The 21,047-nt window shown below is 31.5% G+C and overlaps 1 protein-coding gene across 2 annotated transcripts; it reads right to left on the reverse strand.

Annotated features, from left to right (window-relative positions):
- Positions 1-1,637: 1,637 nt before the first annotated feature.
- Positions 1,638-20,548, reverse strand: LOC127705698 (translation initiation factor eIF-2B subunit gamma-like). 2 transcript variants are annotated; one of them, XM_052210077.1, is made up of 12 exons: positions 20,349-20,548; positions 15,128-15,308; positions 13,539-13,693; positions 12,857-13,022; positions 12,047-12,152; positions 10,611-10,700; positions 8,929-9,047; positions 7,893-8,083; positions 6,538-6,621; positions 5,586-5,734; positions 3,051-3,154; positions 1,638-2,081 (listed from the first exon to the last, which is right to left on the reverse strand). In XM_052210077.1, the coding sequence occupies exons 2-12, from the start codon at positions 15,273-15,275 to the stop codon at positions 2,029-2,031; spliced, it is 1,365 nt and encodes a 454-aa protein (XP_052066037.1). In that variant the 5' UTR covers positions 15,276-15,308; positions 20,349-20,548; the 3' UTR covers positions 1,638-2,028. The 2 variants fall into 2 exon arrangements, with proteins under 2 accessions (XP_052066037.1, XP_052066030.1); XM_052210070.1 differs by having other exon boundaries at positions 20,438-20,547.
- Positions 20,549-21,047: the final 499 nt, after the last annotated feature.

The raw sequence follows: 21,047 nt of genomic DNA on the forward strand, positions 1-21,047 counted from the left end.
CATAGACACACTTTAACTTTCTTTTCACAGTTTAGCATATGAGTAAATTGGCAACTTTACTAAGCCCATGTGATAAGGTTAAATGTGCATGTATATGTTTACATATAGGAAAGTTTAATTTATTAAAACTTTTTAGACCAAAACTAGAAATGTGGGTGAACTCCAAAAAGGATACCCCATCTCTTTAAAATACTATTAATCAGTTTATTTATTATCTCCCCTTTAACATGTAAGACACGGATAATATTCTGTTATGCACATCCCCAAGATGCTAGCTTCACTTGTGAGTAACTATTACCACATATTGCGCTTGCAATATTGAAGTAAGTTAATTTGATTATCTCCCCTTAAACATGTGGGACTGGGATTATATTATATCAAGCACATCCTTAGGTAGTGTTCTACAACTGTGTAAAGTTTCATCGATATCTGTCCAGCCTTTTAGGAGAAGTTGCACTTATAACACATTGCAATATGGAAGGTAGTGAACTTTGATTATCTCCCCTTTAATTTGTAGGACCATGATTATATTCCTTTATGCACATTATCAGGTAGTGTTGTATAACTGTGTAAAGTGTCATCAATATCTGTCTAGCCGTTAAGGAGGAGTTGCTATTACAAGGCACATTGATAGACAGACAAACAGAAAGGACAGGTTTATTCCTTTACACCCCTTTTTGCAGGGGGTATAAAATAAAATAAGTAAAACTGTGAGCTACTGCTCACTGATGATACCCCTGCCGTAATATTTCGGTAGACAGGAAGTTGTTGAGTGATTAACCTGAAAACGCATCACACGGTAAAGCTGACTTATATAAACCCTGAAACCAAATTTCAGAAATCCTTGTCAAGTAGTTCCTGAGAAAAATGTGAGGAAAATTTTCAACTTGGCTATCATGTGTAAAATAATACAAGTGTTCGGTAAACAGGAAGTTGTTAAGTGATGAATCTGAAAACGCATCACATGGTGTAACTTACTTATATAAACCCTGAAACCAAATTTCAGAAATCCTTGTCAAGTAGTTCCTGAGAAAAAGGTGCAAAAATTTTCAACTTGGCTATCATGTGTAAAATAATACAAGTGTTCGGTAAACAGGAAGTTGTTGAGTGATGAATCTGAAAACGCATCACACAGTTTTACTTACTTATATAAACCCTGAAACCAAATTTCAGAAATCCTTGTCAAGTAGTTCTTGAGAAAAATGCGACGAAAATATTCATGGGACGGACGGATGGACTGATGAAAGGACAGACAGAGGTAAAACAGTATACCCCCCTTTTTTAAAGCGGGGGTATAATTAAGGTCAAATATCTAAAAAAACCAGCCTATCAATGCAAGTTACAGCTTAACTATTTGGGATTATACACAAAGTTCCTGGGAAAATTAAACAATGAGGCACAAGGACGACAAGATGAACAGAGGTCAACCAGTGTATAAAAAGACCCTCCTTTGGAGCAACAGTATAAAAAATAAAATCAGATTTGATATTTTGAAAAAGAATTCTTGTTCCTGTATGTTATTAAATTTTTGTTTTTATTAAAGTTGAAAAAAGATTGTTTGTCTAGAGAAAAGAACCCTTGTTAATACAGACTCTGGTTTCAGCCAAACAAACCATTTGGAAAATTGAAAATAAAAATCATCTTCATATAGTTTATTACATATGCTAGAGTTTAAACCGTCAAAGGTTTAACAAACAAGGTGATTTCCCATTTAACCTTCCTCATTTTATTTCACCATAATAAATTAATGGGTGAAATCTAATTTTTATATTTTGGAAAGTATAGTGCACTAGTCTTTTTCATTGAAAATAATTTCCACAGCACTGGACAATAATATTGCTTACTGTTGTTGAGATATTTCTCATAATTCTGAACATTTCAGGCATTGTTGTCTTACGCTGCTGTAAAACATTAATCACACAAGAAATGAACTTCCTTTTCATGAATATGTAGCTTTAAGACACTGCTTAGGTTAGGAAAGATTTCACTTTGCAATTTGATTTTATTATACTTATAAAGTGTATATCACTATATCTCCATCATTTTGTCTATATCTACTATTGCTTCATTTGTAAATTGTCCTGAAAAAAAACAAGAATTTAATATTAAAATGCAATTTAAAATTTTTCAATTCTTTAAAGAATCTACTGTAAAATATGTAAAGAGAAAAACTGCTTTTATAATTGTAAACTAAATATTACAAAATCATTGGTAGAACTGAATACAATGTTTTGCTTTTAAGTGGAAATATCTATACTCTGTAATCAATTAGTTAAAATTATCTGAATTTTCATACAGTACTTGCAGTTCAGTTTTCACTGTAAATAAACTGTTGACACAGAGATATGTCTTGCCTTTTTGTAGTTTTGGTAGTATAATGCAAATATTGAATCCAAGTGGCAATATTTAAACAGTAAACTATGAAAACATTCAAAGTCAATAGACCATGACTGAGGGGGCAGAGCCAAATAATCTCCATGCAAATGAGATGTGCAAATGCTAATGCATATACATACACCATTGAGCTACCACAAGTGGTCCCCCTTAAACTGACCTAATCACAAACTAATACATATAAACTAAACAAAAGTTTCAAAGTCAATAGACCATGACTGAGGGGGCAGGGCCGAATAATCTCCATAAAAAAAAGATGTGCCAATGCTAATACAACTGCATACCAAATATCATTGACCTACCACTATTGGTTCCCCATAAACTGACCTAATCACAAACTAATACATGGAAAGTATGCAAAAGTTTCAAAGTCAATAGACCATGACTGAGTGAAGGGGCGGGGCAAAATAATCTCCATGGAAATGAGATATGCCAATGCTTATACTAATGCATACCAAATATCATTGACTTACTACAAGTGGTTCCCCATAAACTGACTTAATCACAAACTGATACATTGTTGACTGCCGCCAATGCCGTTTGAAATAGCATACCTAAGTCTCGCTTTTCGAATCCGTCAAGGCGAGACAAAATCCGTCAAGGCGTGACAAAAATGGTGTTTACACCTAAACAAATAAGAAATATTAACCACTCACCCATGGCATTTAATGACTGTCCTGCTCCAACAATACAGTCTTTAATCTCACATTTCTCATGTATGTGTACATTAGATCCTACAATGCTTCCAGTCACTGAACATCTTGAAAATAAAAATGTAAACTGCAAAATTTAAGTGTAATTAAAGGTCCAAACAAAAAGGTCTATCCAACTAGCCATCAAAATTTACAAATCATTTGTACATAATTACATTTGATGTATGTTTCATTATAATACATTATTCTGATTGTCTACACTGCAATCTCGCATTATTCCTTAATCAACTTTATTACACAATAAAATTTATCATTCATGATGACACGAGGTCCCACAATAAAGTGCACAGGTAAATTAAACAAAAACTTGATAAAAATCATGTTTTTATGATCCTAGCTAAAAAATGTAATTATAAGTATTGAATGCTTCTTTTTGTAACTTCATAGGGTTGTAAAAGCGTTGACCGTGCACACATTTTTAGAATGAAGTGCTTCAAACAAAATGTACTTTGGTCAACGCTTTTACACCCCAATGAAGTTACAAAAAGAAGCATTCAATTCTTAATGATTGAAATAATAATATTTAATGACCTAGTGCATATTTCAACTACTTTAATAAAGAATTACACAAAGTATTGGCATTGCATTGAGTCCATCTAGCTACAACCAAATATATTTTGAAGTTGTTATATTTAATTTTTTGCTGCTCAACTAAAAATTTAAAAATTTAATCAACTACTCAGGAAACATGCAGTGAAATTGATGGAATCACATTGATATCATTGTCCTTAACACATGGCTGGATTTAACCAACTAAGACATTTGTAAAATCTAGAGGAAGCATGCAGTGCAAACTATGGATTCACATAAATGGCATTTTCCTTAAAACATATAGCTGGATTAAGCCAACCAAAACATTTCTTAACATCAGTCAAATAAACTTATGTTCTATTGGGTTGGAATTATCCAGGTAGCTGAAAAGATCTTTTCTTTTATTATCAATTATTAATTAATTTCTTTTTGAGGCGAAACAGTCAAGTCACATCAAAATTAAAAAAAATTATTCTTATTCTGTTTTATGCAGTTTTGTAAAATTAAATGTCTAAATGTATAATATAATAATTCATAACTGAAGGGTGCAAATAACTCACTATTTTATTTGATATATGTGTAATGTTATTATTTCAGCTCTTAGGAGTTTGAGTCTTGGATTCAGTATTTTTGTTATTTTTTTTGGCTCAAGTGAAGGCAATTTCTGACAAATTTAGCTACAAATGCTTTGTTTTCATCAATCCCCTAGAGTTTCAAATCAGTTTGCCTTATAGTTTAAGGAGACCTTTGAAAATGAGCTCGTCAGAATTAAAAAATTGTCTCTAGTGGCCATGTGATCATTTTCAAATAATGATTGTTTGTAGAGAACCTTCCATACAGCATTCCTAGAAAGTTTGGTTAAAATTGGCGAAGAAGTTACAGAGACAGATTAAAATGGATTTTTCCACAGCAGTTCAATGGAAACTATGTGCCACATATGCAGCCATGTTTGCCACCACATCAACATTAAATGTGGATCCTAAGTAGAGGATTTTATCATCATGTATGTCCAATGGTTCAATGGAGATAAGACATAGTCACTTTTTTTCTGACTTTAAAATAGCAAATATTGGGGAACAGCAAGAAAACTTGATGGAATAATAGAATTTTGACCAATGAAGAACCAAGAAAAGGCAAACCTTACATAATCATCTGGTTGGGGAAATTATAAATCAGCCAAGAATTAGAGAAACTATGTTATTAAACCAAAACAAAGATGGACAACTGTAAATATTAATGTTTTTGTTACCGCATGGTAGGGACAGACAAAAATAATCAACTTTTGGTTTTGAAATACTCAAACAAACCCTTTTTTACTTATAGAATAATATCTAAGAATTCAGATATAGAAAAATATTCAGTGACCACACAACACATTAAATCACGAGTGCATGAGTAAATTATCAATGATGTTCGGTCACAATTTATATTTAAATTCTAGGATTATTTATTCTTTTTATAACACTGACCATGGACTTTAAAATGGAAATAAAGAAGAAAATGCAAGGAACTATATCTTTTTGCTATGTATTCTCAATGCATTTTGATACAACATCATAAACAATGTCTGGACAACACCCATTTATTTTTGTTATATTCTTTTACTCCAGTGAAGATAATTTCTGACAAATTTAGCTACAAATGCTTTGTTTTCATCAATCCCCTAAAGTTTTAAATCAGTTTGCCTTGAAGTTTTAGGAGACCTTTGAAAATTAGCTCATCAGAATTAAAAAAATAGTCTCTATTGGCCATGTGATCATTCCTAGAAACTTCCAGAGGAGTGAAATTATTGCATCTATTTCACATATGAAATTATTGGTTTTATTTTACTGTGAAATCGAGGTTTCATCACAACCAATATAAAAATTTGTAGTAATTTGGTGCCACTAAAATATTGGTTCCAATTTAAAGATAAAAGACTATTTGATGCAAGTCATTATGCCTTACCCATCTAATATATTGACATAATCCATGATGACAGAGTTAGCTATTTTACATTTGTCTCCAATTTTACAATGTTTTCCCACAATGGCCCTCTTCACAGAAGACTTCTCTCCTAATGTTGTACCTTCAGCTACTAAACATTCAGTTCCAACCTATGTAATTACAAACATTATTTATTACTTGTAGCATAAAAATCAAAACGTGTCATATTGTGAGGTTTGTAACTAAATTTTAGTGTTTATGATTTATTGCAGCTATTCTGTATTGTCCTTTTTAAATTTTTCATACATTACACACCACAAAATGCAGGATTTTTTAAGATTGAAAATATCAGCAGTCATATTCTGAGTTCTTTCACTTTTGGGCAAAAGGAATAGTAATGAATTAAAAATGTTCAAGTCATAAAACTAACACCACTTAACAAAAAGTTTGAAAGTTTTATTACTAATAAGAAGAAATGACCACAAAATTCAATTTGAGTAATAATTAAATGAAAAATAATAATAATAATGTTTGTGTACCCCATCTGTTGTTTTATATTCTAATATACCTTAGATCTTAAATAGGAAGGTGTTGGGAATAACTCAAATTGACCAGAAGACTTTATTAAAAGTTATTTCCTATAATACTAATAAGTGTTTGCATATATACATATTAATCATAAGAATACTTGTTTTCTAGACTCAGCTTTGTCCAGATAAGTTGTCAATTTCACATCATACCAGTTCGGCTCATTAGACTGTTTTTACTGTGAAATTGCATTTATTTGTGTATAAGTGTGCTTGTTTTCGGGAATGTGAAAAATAAATACACAGCAAACAAAAATATGAATGTTATTTGTAACATCTTCTCATTCTAAATCTTCGTCTAATACTTTATTTTACTAGTATGGTTTATATTAATAATTTACCTGAGATTTCTTCCTTAACTAGTGCAGTTCATATTAATAATTTACCTGAGATTTATTTTTCACTGTTGCTGCCGGATGGATATTTGTAATTTCCAGTTTAGGTGCAATATTCTGTAATATTTTAGGAATCTGCAATTTAAAAAAATAAATTAACAAATTTTATTTGACTAAAAAAAAATTCAATACTTAAATGAATTTATATTGAAAGATCATACTGCAATAACAGCAATATTTGAAATTCCCATCCAAAGTGAAAAGGCTCCAAGAAACTAGAGGCTCTAGAGAACCTGTGTAGCTCACCTGCATCTTCAACAATGGCCACTTTTGGTAAAAATCCTCATTAAAGGCCAATACCTTTATAATGAGTTAACAGACAATTTCAGTCATGTTGTTTTTTTGCAGAAATTGTCCTGATCATTTTTGCTTTTTAAAAATTTCTTTCCATCTATCTATTATAGTTTTCAAGATAATTGGCTAAAACATGGTAAAAATCATAGTTTAAGGACCATAACACTTATAAGGACTTGACTGACCATTTAATTTGGGCCATATTAAATTATTAAAAAAATTTGTAGATCCTGTCTTGCTGATCAATTTTGCTATTTAGATTTCTATCTATTATAATTTTCAGGATAGTAGACAAAAACACATACAATTGGTAAAAAATTGTCATTAAAAGGCCATAACTCCAATAACGAATCAATTGAAGATTTAAGCCTTCTTAACTTAGGACTATTCAATTAGAATGTATGTGGGAGGGTAGGAAGGGAAGTTTAATTATTGAATGTGGGTCATGGGTCTTTTTTCAGTATGCCTCTATTACCTTTATGCAAAATTATCTAAAAAATGGTTCTTGGTTGTAGGGATATTTTGAAAGTCCCTTCCTACCCTCCAGCATACATTTTAATGGAATAGCCCTTATTTGTAGTTCTTGTCTTGCTGGCCATTTTTGCTTTTTAAAATTTCTATCTACTGTAAATTCAGAAATTATTGCGTGCATTTATTTATTGCGATTTTTGAAGAATGGACAAAAATGCGAGATAAACTATTGCGATTTCAGAAAAATCTGCATACAGATATGTGTTTCAGATATCAATGTGAGTTATCATTATTGCAATAATTACATATTAGTGCTATCTTTAGCAGTTTTCAAGATAATATGCAAAACTTTATTTAACCCCCTGGCGGGATCGTCGGACACAATTATTAAACAAGATACCCCAAAGAAGATTGTTGCCAAGATGATTAAATTTGGCTCAGTAGTATCAGAGGAGAAGATTTTTGTAAAAGTTAATGAACGAAGAATGACTACAGACGCCAATTGATGAGAATTGTTCACATGATTCTTCAGGTCAGGTAAGCTAAAAAGAAGCCTATAAAACATAATGTACTTTAAGTACCTGTTTATTTGATTCACTATAGGCTGACAGTGTGTTGGCTCGGACACAAAATCCTCCATCTTGTACATAAGCATAACAACGAATTTTGTTATCATGGTAACAATCTTCCATATCACCTTGGTGATCAATCCATGTTGACATTTCTTGAACCTCCTGTGCTAATGGGTCTTCTGATGAAAAACTAAATATATCTAAAATGACAAATACATTCAAAATAAACAAATTTCCAATGTCTTTAATTTCAGACATTACAGTTAGGGAAATTTCTTTTACCAAGGAACAAAAGTTTCAAAATTTTTTGTAATACTGTAAATTCAGATATTTTTGCATGCATTTATTATTGTGATTATTGAAGAATGGACAAAAATTGGTGATAAATTATTGCGATTTCAGGAAAATTTATATACATATATATGTATCAGATATAAGAATGTGAGTTCTTATTATTGTGAAACTCTCCCAGTTGCATAATTCGCATTAATAAAAACCTCCCAATAATTTCTGAATTTACAGTAGTAATAATTAATGAAATTGTGTGCCTGCAAACCCTCCTTAAATAAAAATAAATGAAGAATGTATCCATAGGATACTTGTAAATATATAGCAAATTCAGAAATTTTTCAATTTACAAAGGGACATAACTTAAGAACAGTGAAAGTGACGCAACCCAAATTCATACTTAATCCGTGTTTGGTGGTAATAAGCATTGTGTATAAGTTTCATAACATTTGGTTGAGAAAAACTAAAGTTTGAGTGGGGAAATGGCAAATTTAGCAATTTTTCAATTTATAAAGGGACATAACCTGAGAAGGGTGAATGTGATGCCACCCAAATTTGTACTTGATCTGTGTTTGGTGGTAATAAGCATTGTGTATAAGTTTCATAACATTTGTTTGAGACAAAATAAAGTTGAGGAACGGAGAGCCAAAACATCGTTACTAATTTATGACACCTTCCCATATATATTTGTCAATGATTGATTGATTGATTGTTGGTTGCTTAACGTCCATATTTGTCAATGACCATATCACTATACCTGGTTTTGTATCTTCTGATATCACAGACTGGTTGGTGTTAGGCATTTCCTGTTTTGGTTTACTAAACTGTTTCTTTACTAAATATGGTATAAGTTCACTTTTTATAGATGATAATGATCTGAAATTAAATCATAAATCATGACCTTGTTCCAAGTTGTGTTAAATTAAATAATTTTGAAATAAGCAAATTGTTTTCAGATATTTGAAGTCTTTGTCAAAGGAAAAATCATTCTGTAATTTTGTTTTGGAACCCTTTTGATTCTTATACATGTATTGCAGAAGAAATGATCAATTCTGAGGGTATGGCATCAAAAGGGTCCAAAATATAAATACAGAATCATAATGATGCATAATTTAGAAACAAGCAATTGTCAGTAACCTACACAGATTTACAATGGTGATAAAACTAGACAATGTGAGCAACATAATCACCCTGCTGATAAAAAGTCGCTCTGAGTATAAGGGTACTTTAAAAAAAACATCTGAATTCCTTCATCTGTTGTGTCTAGAAAATTTTACAATTTAAAATCAGCACTATGACCTATAATTGCTTACAATCCCCTTCATTTGGTCTGGTGGATAGTTTTCTCATTGGAAATCATACCACATCTTCTTATTCTTATTTGCTCGAGATTTCATTTCCCTTTTTGAAGCTTCATTACCACACAGTATATTCTTCATGCATCATCATCGTGCAGCTGTTCCCATCGTACACCAAAATATAGCATAATTGGAACTTATTCATGATAGAAAAGTAAACAGTTGAAATTTATCTTAATTTTATGTGAACAACAGAAGAATTTGCAGATTTAAATATACAGCATGATCATTTTTTCTTTGTGACTGTCTTCAAATTCATGTAAATGATTTGAAAATATTAGTGAATTTTTCACGAATTTCGGATGCTTATCAATAGCAACAATGATATAACAATACATTTACAGCCAAATGACTTGAGTGTGTAGGTAAGGGTAATATCTTTGGTTAGCTTGCTTGCTAGCTGAACCATGAAGTCATTATTAGGTTAGGTATACTACCCTCCTTTAAGAGTAGACTAGTCGGACAGATAACCAATCTATCTGTCTGTAGGACTAGACTACTCTGAAAGGAGGGTAGTATATCTAACCTAATTATGACTTCACGGTTCAGCTAGCAAGCAAGCTAGCAAAATATATTACCTTTACCTACACACTCAAGTCATTTTGCTGTAATTTGGATGCAATTTTATCTGCCTACTGTTTTGTATGCCATTAAAGCAGGTAAACCGTTACTTCCAGTTGTCACTTCTTCTTTCTTCATGTTATTTTATATTGTCCATTATATGACTATTTTAGGAAAAATTTATTTGACGAAGAAAATTATTCTAATAGTGATTTTATGTCTTATCATGATAAACAGAAATTAATGTTTCTATTCACAGATATTAATATGATTCATAGCTGTGCCAAAGCCTGTTATCTAATTTTAAATAGACTTAGAAATGTTTTATACTGTAAATAATGTACTTAATATGTTTTTTAATATACAAATTTTCTATAATGTTTTAATGGCTCTCTTTTTTATATCTATATTTTGCATTTAATGTAATGTTGTATTATATTTTACTGAGAAGTGAGACTTAAATAAAATATTGAATTGAATTGAATTGAATTCATAATAAAAATAATTAATGAATACTTACTGTGACGTAGACAGATAATCAATGACCCATTTCTTCATTAAATATAAATGACAATCTGTTAAGCCAGATTTTATATTTATAAATGGATGTCTGAAAAATAAATAAAAACATGATCTTATTTGTGGAAGCAAAGTATATGTTTTCATTGTCATAAATACTTCACACTTTATCACTGTCAGCTTGGTAATTTTCAATTCAAACAATTTTGTTTTTGCTGGTTATATTAAAAAATAGGATGCACATTTCCTCCGGATCCTGAATTAAGAAATTACAAAATATTATTATAAAACTATCATATAACATACTTCTTATGTTCATAAAACATTAGATGGATGGATGGCTGCTTAACGTCCAAATTGATATGTATATTCAAGACGAGAACATGTTAATGTAATATGAATATTAACTCTGCTTTGTACTAGACCGACAGGCTAAGCCGGATTTTTAACGTGCTAGTTCACAAGGTAACAGTCCGCAGAAAAACATGTCACCTTACCAAGACACACTATTCTGACTCCGAACTGACCAGTCTTTGCTCTTACTCTTTATAAATGCTGCATGCTTATCGGAGAAGCAGCAAATACCAATTTTAAAGTCTTTGGTTTGACCTGGCTGTGGTTCAAACCCACAACCTCCTGCACTCGGGGTGAACATGCTACCATAAGACCACCGAGGCGGTAACATAAGATGGTAAGGTAAAAGTAACAAATCATACTTGAATTTGTGATACATATTGAAGCCTTCTTTGCACTTACATAACATTGCTAAATACTGACAAATTTTCTTCAGTTTGAGATCTTTCCTTTAATAATGATTGATTGATTGATTGGTGTTTGCTTTATGTCCATTAGCAAAAATTTCATGCATGTTCATGTCCATTAGCACAAATTTCACGCATCTTCATGATGAGAACATATTAACAATAAATATAATAGGTACGGGTAGGTCATGTACAAGGGGTTGACAATGATAAAGGGTGGGGGAAATTGGGTACTATCAAAACTACTATAATTAGACTAAAACTTAACAGCTTTTTTGTGGACATTTATGGAAAATTTTGTCAATAGTTACTGTTCATTGGAATAAAGTTGCTATTTTATATTTTATATACATAGAGACAGTGTAATTGAAAGCCTATGCATTTTTCCTATTTTCTGTACGGACTGAACTAAATATTGAATAAAACAGAACATGACAAATTTACCTAAAATTTGTTACATCATTTTCCATTGTTTCAATATATCAACTCATCAAAGATACCAGGATTAAAATTCAAATTGTAATTCAAAAAGTCCTGTTCTAAGTTTACATTAAAAGTAAGCCAGAAAATTTCCCCTAAAAATCTTGATTTTTGTTTACCCTACTGCAAAACATTTTAACTTTAGAGAGAAATAATTTAACTTTTCTTTACAGCTGAAACTTAGGAAAACTCAAACCTTTTCAAAACAGATTTTCTGAAGGTGACTGTGTCTTCTAGATCAGCTTCTGATGCCATAAACAATACCCTGTCTCCTTTCTCGTCAAATCCTATAAAATCTTTCTCTGGAATTATATTTATCTTGTATTAATTAGACATTGTGCCATTTCTGCAATGAATTATAATTATTAAATAATCAATATGCAAATTAAAATACTTTGTTAGTAAGCATATTGAAGTGAAAAGGTAATTTCTAACAATGCAAATAGAAATTATATATAAAGAATGTATTTTGATCTATAAATTCAGAGTATAATTCATCAGCAATAAAAAAATATAGCCAACTTTTACAAATTGATGCTTCTACTAGGGGGTGTTTAACCGTCCTTGACTACCCATGAGGGTCTCGCACGATCGTTCTTTAAATTCATGCAAAATGATTTGAAAGAACATTTCTTTTCAATTATGATGGCAACACATTTAAGTATTCTAATATTTTGACATGCAGAAGTTGCAGCAATGAGAGAGTTAATTGTCTGTTGTGACTTTTTTATGTTTTCTTCATGAACTGCTGATGTGCAATTAAGTGTATTGTAATAATTTCACAAAAATAATGAAAGAACTGCATGTGAAATTCAATCATAAGTGAATTCTTTTCAGGTTACATAGCTCATGAATATCAAATTTAAACTCATCCTACATTCATAGCATTCTTACATATATCTTAACTTTCAAAAAGAACTTTTAATTATAAAAAAACATTAAAAGTAAAAAAAAACAAAAAAACAACAATAACACTATAAAGAATCAACAGTATGTAGTTAGTTACCTGAACGTTTCCGAGACTTAACACCAGGTGGAGCTATATCAAGATATTGTTGGGGCACTGTAGACAATAACATGGTTACTGATGCATTGTATGTTCTGTGTACATTAGCTATGTGATGTAAGGAAAGGTCAGTAATTAGGTCACAGCTGATGACTAGAACATCTGTCTACAAACCAAAAATATATTTTATCAGTAGAGCAAGTAAGCAAATTGTCAAAAGAGTCGGACTTCATTAACTTTAGGGAACCCTGTAGTTTATAGGTATAGGTCAGTTTATGGTTAGGATTTGTTTTAGGTTACGGTTCAGTTTTAGTACCAGGGCTAGTGTTAGAGTAAAGCATGAGTAAGTTAGCAGATGCAGATCCAGGATTTTGAAAAATGGGGGCCTGTGGACCCCCAAACTAAACAAAATTTGGAGTGGAACTGGTAAAAAGTCTGGATTAACCATAAATGTAGCTCCATAAAGGGGGGCCTGGCATCCTGCCCCCCCCCCCCCCCCCCCCCTAAATCCGCCTCTGGTTAGTTTTAGTGTTAGTGTTAATTCAGTATATCCCTATATGGATTGGACCCCCTACAGTAAATGAAGGCCATTAAATACATACAAGCTTTAGTGTATTTTCTAGTCACATCTAGTATGTCCAATCGAAATCATACTTGTAAAGGTTGAAAAAATGGAAATTACCTTAATTTTGCCTTTTAGATTTCTTAATGAGTCAGCAGTACCCAAATCATTATCTGGTATAGGTTCAAACAATAACTTCATCTTAACACCATGAATGTCCACTAACGTTTTCTGTATTTCATTTAAAGTTGACTGCAACACAATCACTATGGCTTCTACAACAAAGAGAATTTGATTAGTTTTTCATATATATTTCTTTGTGATATTTCATCTCTTTATGTTTCTAGATCTGTTGTATTTTTCTTTTCAAACTTTGGCATTTGATGAAGCATTTGGGTTAGAGAATTATTAATGTTTTCTGGTTAGACATGACTACTTATATGTGTTTTTGTGATACATTACTATCACTTATCAGATTTATATCAGAAGATTTTGCAAGAATTACATGTCAAATTTTTGTAATCTTCACTTTGCATGAACAGCCGACGGGTACCAATACAAAGCACCTGAATTCACCAAAGCTGCTAATGAATGGTCCTTGGTCTTTTCTGTAGAATGTTTCCAAGCTTACTTTTTGTATATTGTCTTTTTGGAGTTTTCTGTCTGACTTCGAAATACAATATTTTATTTCCACTTCGGTATTCTATATTTATTTCAATGAATTAAAGATATTCAGTGGAGTATAGTACAATTAGTCTGTGTTGAAAGGTTAGGCATACACTTAGTACATATAAAATGTAAAAACAATACACAATTTCTCTCATGGTAAGTATACTCCATAATGTTACATTCTATGATTGGTATGATTAAACCTTGTACATGTTTGTACTTTATTCTTCCACAGCACATTCTTGACACTGATGATTTAGTCAGTATGTCACAGTAAACAGAAAAAAGTCACAGGAAAAAAGTCACAAATCCGGTAGGAAACATTTTTACTATAAAGTAAAAATACATTGTGCTAGGTAAATTAAAATGTTTATCTTAAAATAAAGTTTTTTAATTATTATGTCATTTAGTAATAATACAAATTATTCTAAAATTATATAAATTATTCTAAAATAATATAGATTATTCTAAAAATATACAAATTATTCTAAAATTATATAGATTTTCTCTAAAATATAAATTATTATAAAATTATATAATTCTATCCAAAGTTAATGAAAGAAAACAATGAATACTGTCATACACTTTAAAACAATTTGATAAATTCCTAACAAAAATCTTTAAAAAGATAATGAAAACAATACAAGTTGAAATTTTAATTTAGCAAATTACTCATATATGATATCATTGTTTTCATTATTGTGACTGTTTTTCCTGTAACTTTTTTTCCTATATTCTATGTCACATGTAAATGTCCTGTGATTGTTTGTATTCATAAATTATAGTATTTGTGATTAACCTATATCTTTTATATGCTCAGAGGATAGGTGGTGTCCTTCACTAATGAAGTTCATACATGTACACTATGAGGGGTCTATATATATATATATATATATTCTACAAGCATCTGTTTGAAGTTGCATTTAAAACTGGAAAATTCTGGTATTATCATTAGTACCATTGTTTAAAGAGATTAATACTGTATATATCATGTATATATCATGTATATCAAGCTTAAAAATTATTAACAAATCTCAAACCTTCAAATCCAGCTCTCTCTAGCATATTAACAGGATACCATATCATCGGCATATTTCCTACAGGAAGTAAAGCTTTGGGGCATTTTGATGTCAGATCTGTCATCCTTGACCCCTCCCCAGCTGCCATAATTACTGGTGTAAACTCCATTTTATCTTTATTTTCGAGGAAAAATCCGGTAACCTGACAAAAGAGAAATGAAATGATGTATTTAGCTTACCTTACTCTGAAAAAAAGTATATATCTTTCTTTACATTTATATGGAAATTCAGAGTGAATAAAATTGAAATTTTCAGACATTTTTGCAGTTTTTACAAAAGTTTTTTACGAAATGAACTCAAATATATGACATGCACATACTGAAATGTCTCACATGGTTATTGATCATGATTGATTTTATGTTGAAAGTCTTTAAAAAGTAAAATCACAAAAATACTGAACTCCGAGGAAAATTCAAAAAGGAAAGTCCCCAATCAAATGGAAAAATCAAAAGTTCAAACACATCAAACGAATGGATAACAACTGTCATATTCCTGACTTGGTACAGGCATTTTTCGAAGAAAACGGTGGGTTAAACCTGGTTTTATAGCTAGCTAAACCTCCAATTTGTATAACAGTAGAAAATGGTGGATTGAACCTGGTTTTAAAGCTAGCTAAACCTCTCACTTGCATGACAGTCGCATCAAATTCCATTATATTGACAACGATTGGTGAACAAAACAAACAACAATATATATGTAAAAATGTCACAAATAGGGGTAAATAGTCTAATTCGGTAGGTCACATTCGTGAAAATGGAACGGGATTGTAGTTACGACATAAGGAACATATCCGATATTATCTGTGAAACGGATATTCCATAACGGTCAACCAACTCGTGATGCCGTCCGTAAAATTTACAAAGTGATGATTTCAACTTCACCATTTGGAACTCTTGCTTTAAAAATGAAAATTCACAATTGGGAAGCTGAAATCATCTCTTTTGTCGTAAAGTTGTGTTTTCAACCGACCCTTATAGTCAATTTCTAGATATAAGTCATAATCAAATGGCAAAATCAAAAGCTCAAACACATCAAACGAATGGATAACAACTGTCATATTCCTGACTTGGTACAGGCATTTTCTTATGTAGAAAATGGTGGATTGAACCTGGTTTTATAGCTAGCTAAACCTCTCACTTGTATGACAGTCGCATCAAATTCCATTATATTGACAACGATGCGTGAACAAAACAAACAGACACAAAAGGTAAAAATGTCAAAAATAGGGGTACAGGCAGTAAACATTGTGTTATCATCTTAATCACTATAAAAACAAACAAATGTAACAAAGAAGCACAAAAAGGCATATATCAAATTTAACATCCTCATTTTGCTTATATTATACGATTTTATTTATCCATGTAAAATCCACCCATAAAGGATAGAAGGTTTTAGGTACTGGCGTTAAATCGCGCATTTGAAATTCGCACAGGTAGACATAAAATAATTTTGTCATTCAAAGTATCATATGACAGGATACATAAATACAGAGTCATGTAAAATGGATATCATAAAAAACAGACTTAACAGTAAAAGTACTGTAATATTAATAAATAAAATAATTGTGTGGTTCAAAGTATAACGGGATACACAAGTACAGAGTCACGTCAAATGTATATCACAAAAAACAGACTTAACAGTAAAAGTAATATTAATAAATAAAATAATTTTGTCGTTCAAAGTATGACGGGATACATAAGCACAGAGTCACGTCAAATGGATATCTAAAAAAACAGACTTAACAGTAAAAGTAATATTAATAAAGACAAATAAAGGAATACTATAACACGTTATTAAGATGATAAACAACGTCAGTACGCAAAATCTATACTTCAAGACCAATGTGTATTATTTGTGAAGTTGATACAGAATATTTATCAACAAGTTCTTGGTACCTTCCGATGAACTTTTTTAGAAAAAGGACAAGACGTTCTTTGACATACCCCTGGTTCATGAACTTTCTGCTCAGACACTGGTGACATTTTACAAAGTCTGAGTAGGAGCTGCAAGCTCTTGAATACCGAATAAGTTGGGAAATGTATATCCCATATACATGCAGGTGAAGTTGGTATATTGCTACTAAGGTGGGGGAAATTGATAATTTCAAAATTAAAAGATAAAGGTTTTACTACAAGTATCACATACACTTAACATAATCAATAATCCGTGTAAATGGGGCAAAGACAATATGAACACTGCAAGACAGACAGTTACAACTTACAATCATTCCATACAACAAGTACAGTTGACTGATTGCCTATAGTATCTCAGTCAAGGACTATACTAGGGAAACTTAAAATTGAACAATTAACTATGAAAATGAGGCCAAGGTCAGATAATACATGCCAGACAGACATGTACATGCACACCTTACAATTATTACATGAATCAAATACATTTTACATATTGCTTATAGTATCTAACATGTCTAAGGAACAGACAACCAGGAAAACTTACATTGACTAATGAACCATGAAATTAGGTCAAGGTCATATGAAATTTTCCAGACTGACATGCACACCTTAAATTCATTCCATACACCAAATATAGTTGACCTACTGCTTATAGTATATTGGTAACATCATGAACATAAAGCATCTACATGTATATACAGTGTTTTCCCTAGACTCTTCAAGCATTGCGGTACCGCTACACATAAATTTCGACCGCCATGCTTTCATCATTGCCGCAAAGCATCCCGCTACGTGTGAAAATTATAACTGTAAAATATTTATTATCGATATTTTGAAAGTGAAGTGACAAGTGACAACACTCCAGGGGTGTTATAAACTCATCCGACTGATAATTGGATGCATCATGTCGCGCGTGGCAGGATTTTACAACCTTCTTGATTAGTTGGTTATACATCAAAACCTCAGTTACATAATAGAAGTAGCCAGTAAGCTGATAAATAAATAGTCAGATTAATCTCCAATGCATATCTTTCAGTGCTAAATAAAAAGATTAACCTTTTCCAGTATAAATTTCACATTTAAAATGGGCGTTTGACCCCGTTATTTTACTGTGATCTTTAAAAAGTAGAAATTTAAAATTTGGTATAGTCTCTGGTATTATAATATAAAACTAACGTAATTTCACCGGGAATGGACAAAACATTTCTTTTTAATAAAGTTTCACAGTTATTTCCTCAGCTATATTCACATCGATGAATTATTTTTTGATTGGCCACAACAATCAGTTATTTTTAGATTAGTCGCAGTTGATTGATTATATCAAAGAATACACATCACCGCCACCGCCGGCACCGGGCCGAAAAAAAGACGTGTTTTATGAAATATTTAAAAGATTTCATAGAAAAACATTCAAAACATACGTAGTTATTTACGGAAATATTGTTTTTAACAAGCATTGAAGAACAAGTTGTGTTTACAAGTTTTTGTCAAAAACGGACTTGTAATGACTCCCTGAACAACTGGGATGTATCTCTCAAGTAATTCAGATTCAACAGCGTAACGAAAACACTTAAAAATAATGAATTAATCGTAGAAGCTTTAAAAAAGAAATTAGAAAAAGTGTTTAGAGAAGGGGTATACATTTGTACATGTGTCAAATCGTGACTTTGCATCGAAAACTTAGAAGCTTTATACCGGTATATGCCATGTATATTAGTTGTCTGACTGGGTTTTGGTTATTAAAATGACCTTACTGGTTTTTGGAAATCCTCCGTTCCATTTTCCCGCTTTAATTAGACAATCGGGTTTCCGTTTGGGAACAGTTTTTGTTTATATTGAGGGGGAAAGGATAGACATGGGATTCAATGCAAAATATTTTCGCTCGCCAGCTGGGCAATCAGGATAATAAATATATTTGCCGAGCCGAAAATCTGGTCGCATTGGGCGAATGGGCGACCGTTAAGTTTAATCCCTGAAACATATAAATTATGTAGTGTAACTAATTCTGAAAAAGAAGCGTCACACACCGCGTTGCAAATTCACCATGGACCCACCATGCATCAAAAAATTTCTAGGGAAGACACTGTATATACATCTTCTACCTTCTGAAATATAAAGCTTTATATAAATAGTTTATGCCACCGGTGGATTAGCATACATGAACTTATGTCTTTTCGGTCTGTTGATGGGTGGGAATTTATGACAGCTTTATTTCTGTTGTTATCTAAAGAAAATGAATGTTCAAGAGAATAGCTAGTAAGGGCAATAATAAAACAACTTTTCATGAAAGATAATTAGTCAGGTTAACTGATAATTATGTTAGTAACAAATTCCAACACAGCTTAAATCAAACAGAAAATAAAAACCACTGAATTAACTGAATTAACCCTCTTGCTGCCGGAGGGACACAAGTGTCTACATCAAATGTGCCGGAAGGACACATATGTCCATGTTTTAAATCATGCAAGCTTCTTATCATTATTGTATCTCTTTGGAATAAAATACTGAAGATTAAACAGTGTAACATTTTTCTTCAATGGGTCCCCAATATAATGTCATGATGGTCATAAGGGTGTGACGTCATATATCGAATAACATCATTGTTGGGCATGTGAAGTCACAGATGTCCTAGACTCGTGAAAATCAGTCTGGACATATCATTTTCAAAACTTGTGAGTCAAAGGATGCATCAAGATTGTTAATTGTTGTATCAACTAAGCACATATATCATCATTTTACAGCAAAAGTTTAAAAATAATCTAAATTTGATGTCATTTCCTTGCTATATTTTGTCATGTGGACTGAAATAATAAAACATAGCATTAAAATTTCATCTTCTCACTGTTGGACCCACTAAAAACGAGGAGTCCCTGGACTTGCCTTCAAAAATCCTTAGTGAGAATCATAGGCCTCAAAAATTTTGCGAAGTAATGAGCCAAGGTAAAAGTAGCTTTGATTGTTATGCAAAAGATCCAAAGGGAATTTTGTACTAAGTTTTTGGTGCAGCTAAAAAGCAATGCATATGTTAATTGCCATACAAGTCTTGACACTTTCACAACAAACCCTCAGACACCCTGGGATTCAATATTAAATTTTATAACTAAATAAAATGAGGTGGTTGCACTATCAAAGTCAAGAAGGATAAAAATGATACAAGAACTATTTAATATACAGAGTGCTCGGCATCTCTCTTCACAAGGCATTGGATTTAACAGTCAAATCCCCATAAAAATTGTGGACATCAGCTGACTGGACATATGGTCTATTACCTTGTTCAACTGATTCCACTCTCGTCGATGACTGCAGTCAGTTCTAAGAACTATTTACTATTAAGAAAAGAGGTTCATAGATAACTTACAAGCTTTCTTTCAAACCATTGAATTTAACAGTAAACTGGACTTAAAGTTAAATGATGAAATAACAGCAAGCATTGGTCATTTTTTTAAGCTCAATGTCAAAACATTTGTTTTTTTCAAAATTAAAATGTTTCGCTTTTATAAACAGTTAACTAACCAAGAAGAGTATATTATTACCATAGACGGACACGATCAGATTATTTTACGGGTTTGTGTCATTGGTAATGAATAAATGATAGATTTTGATCGGAAACTTCGTAACTAGGCCAATATTTTACCTAAAAAAATTTCTCTGTTTTAATTAAACTTTTGAGTGTATTTTAGATTAAATATGTGTACACACAAGAAACTGAATAGTTGGTTATATGATATGATGTGAAATTCCTGGCCCTTCAGTGAGTTCAATAAATCTCGATCAGTCAAAAATAAATATTTTTTTTTTATTATTTTATTTTTATGCAGTTTGTATTCATCTTTGTAGTTTTCGAACTCTGATATTTAATCTCTGAACTCTGACATTTAATATCCGAATTTTTTATTAAGTTATGTTAGAAATTCATTACACACTGTATATCAAATGTAAGGTAGTGAATGGACTGACCACATGACAGC

The sequence above is a fragment of the Mytilus californianus genome, unplaced genomic scaffold, assembly GCF_021869535.1.
Source record: "Mytilus californianus isolate M0D057914Y unplaced genomic scaffold, xbMytCali1.0.p SCAF_1, whole genome shotgun sequence".
NCBI classification, from domain to species: domain Eukaryota; kingdom Metazoa; phylum Mollusca; class Bivalvia; order Mytilida; family Mytilidae; genus Mytilus; species Mytilus californianus.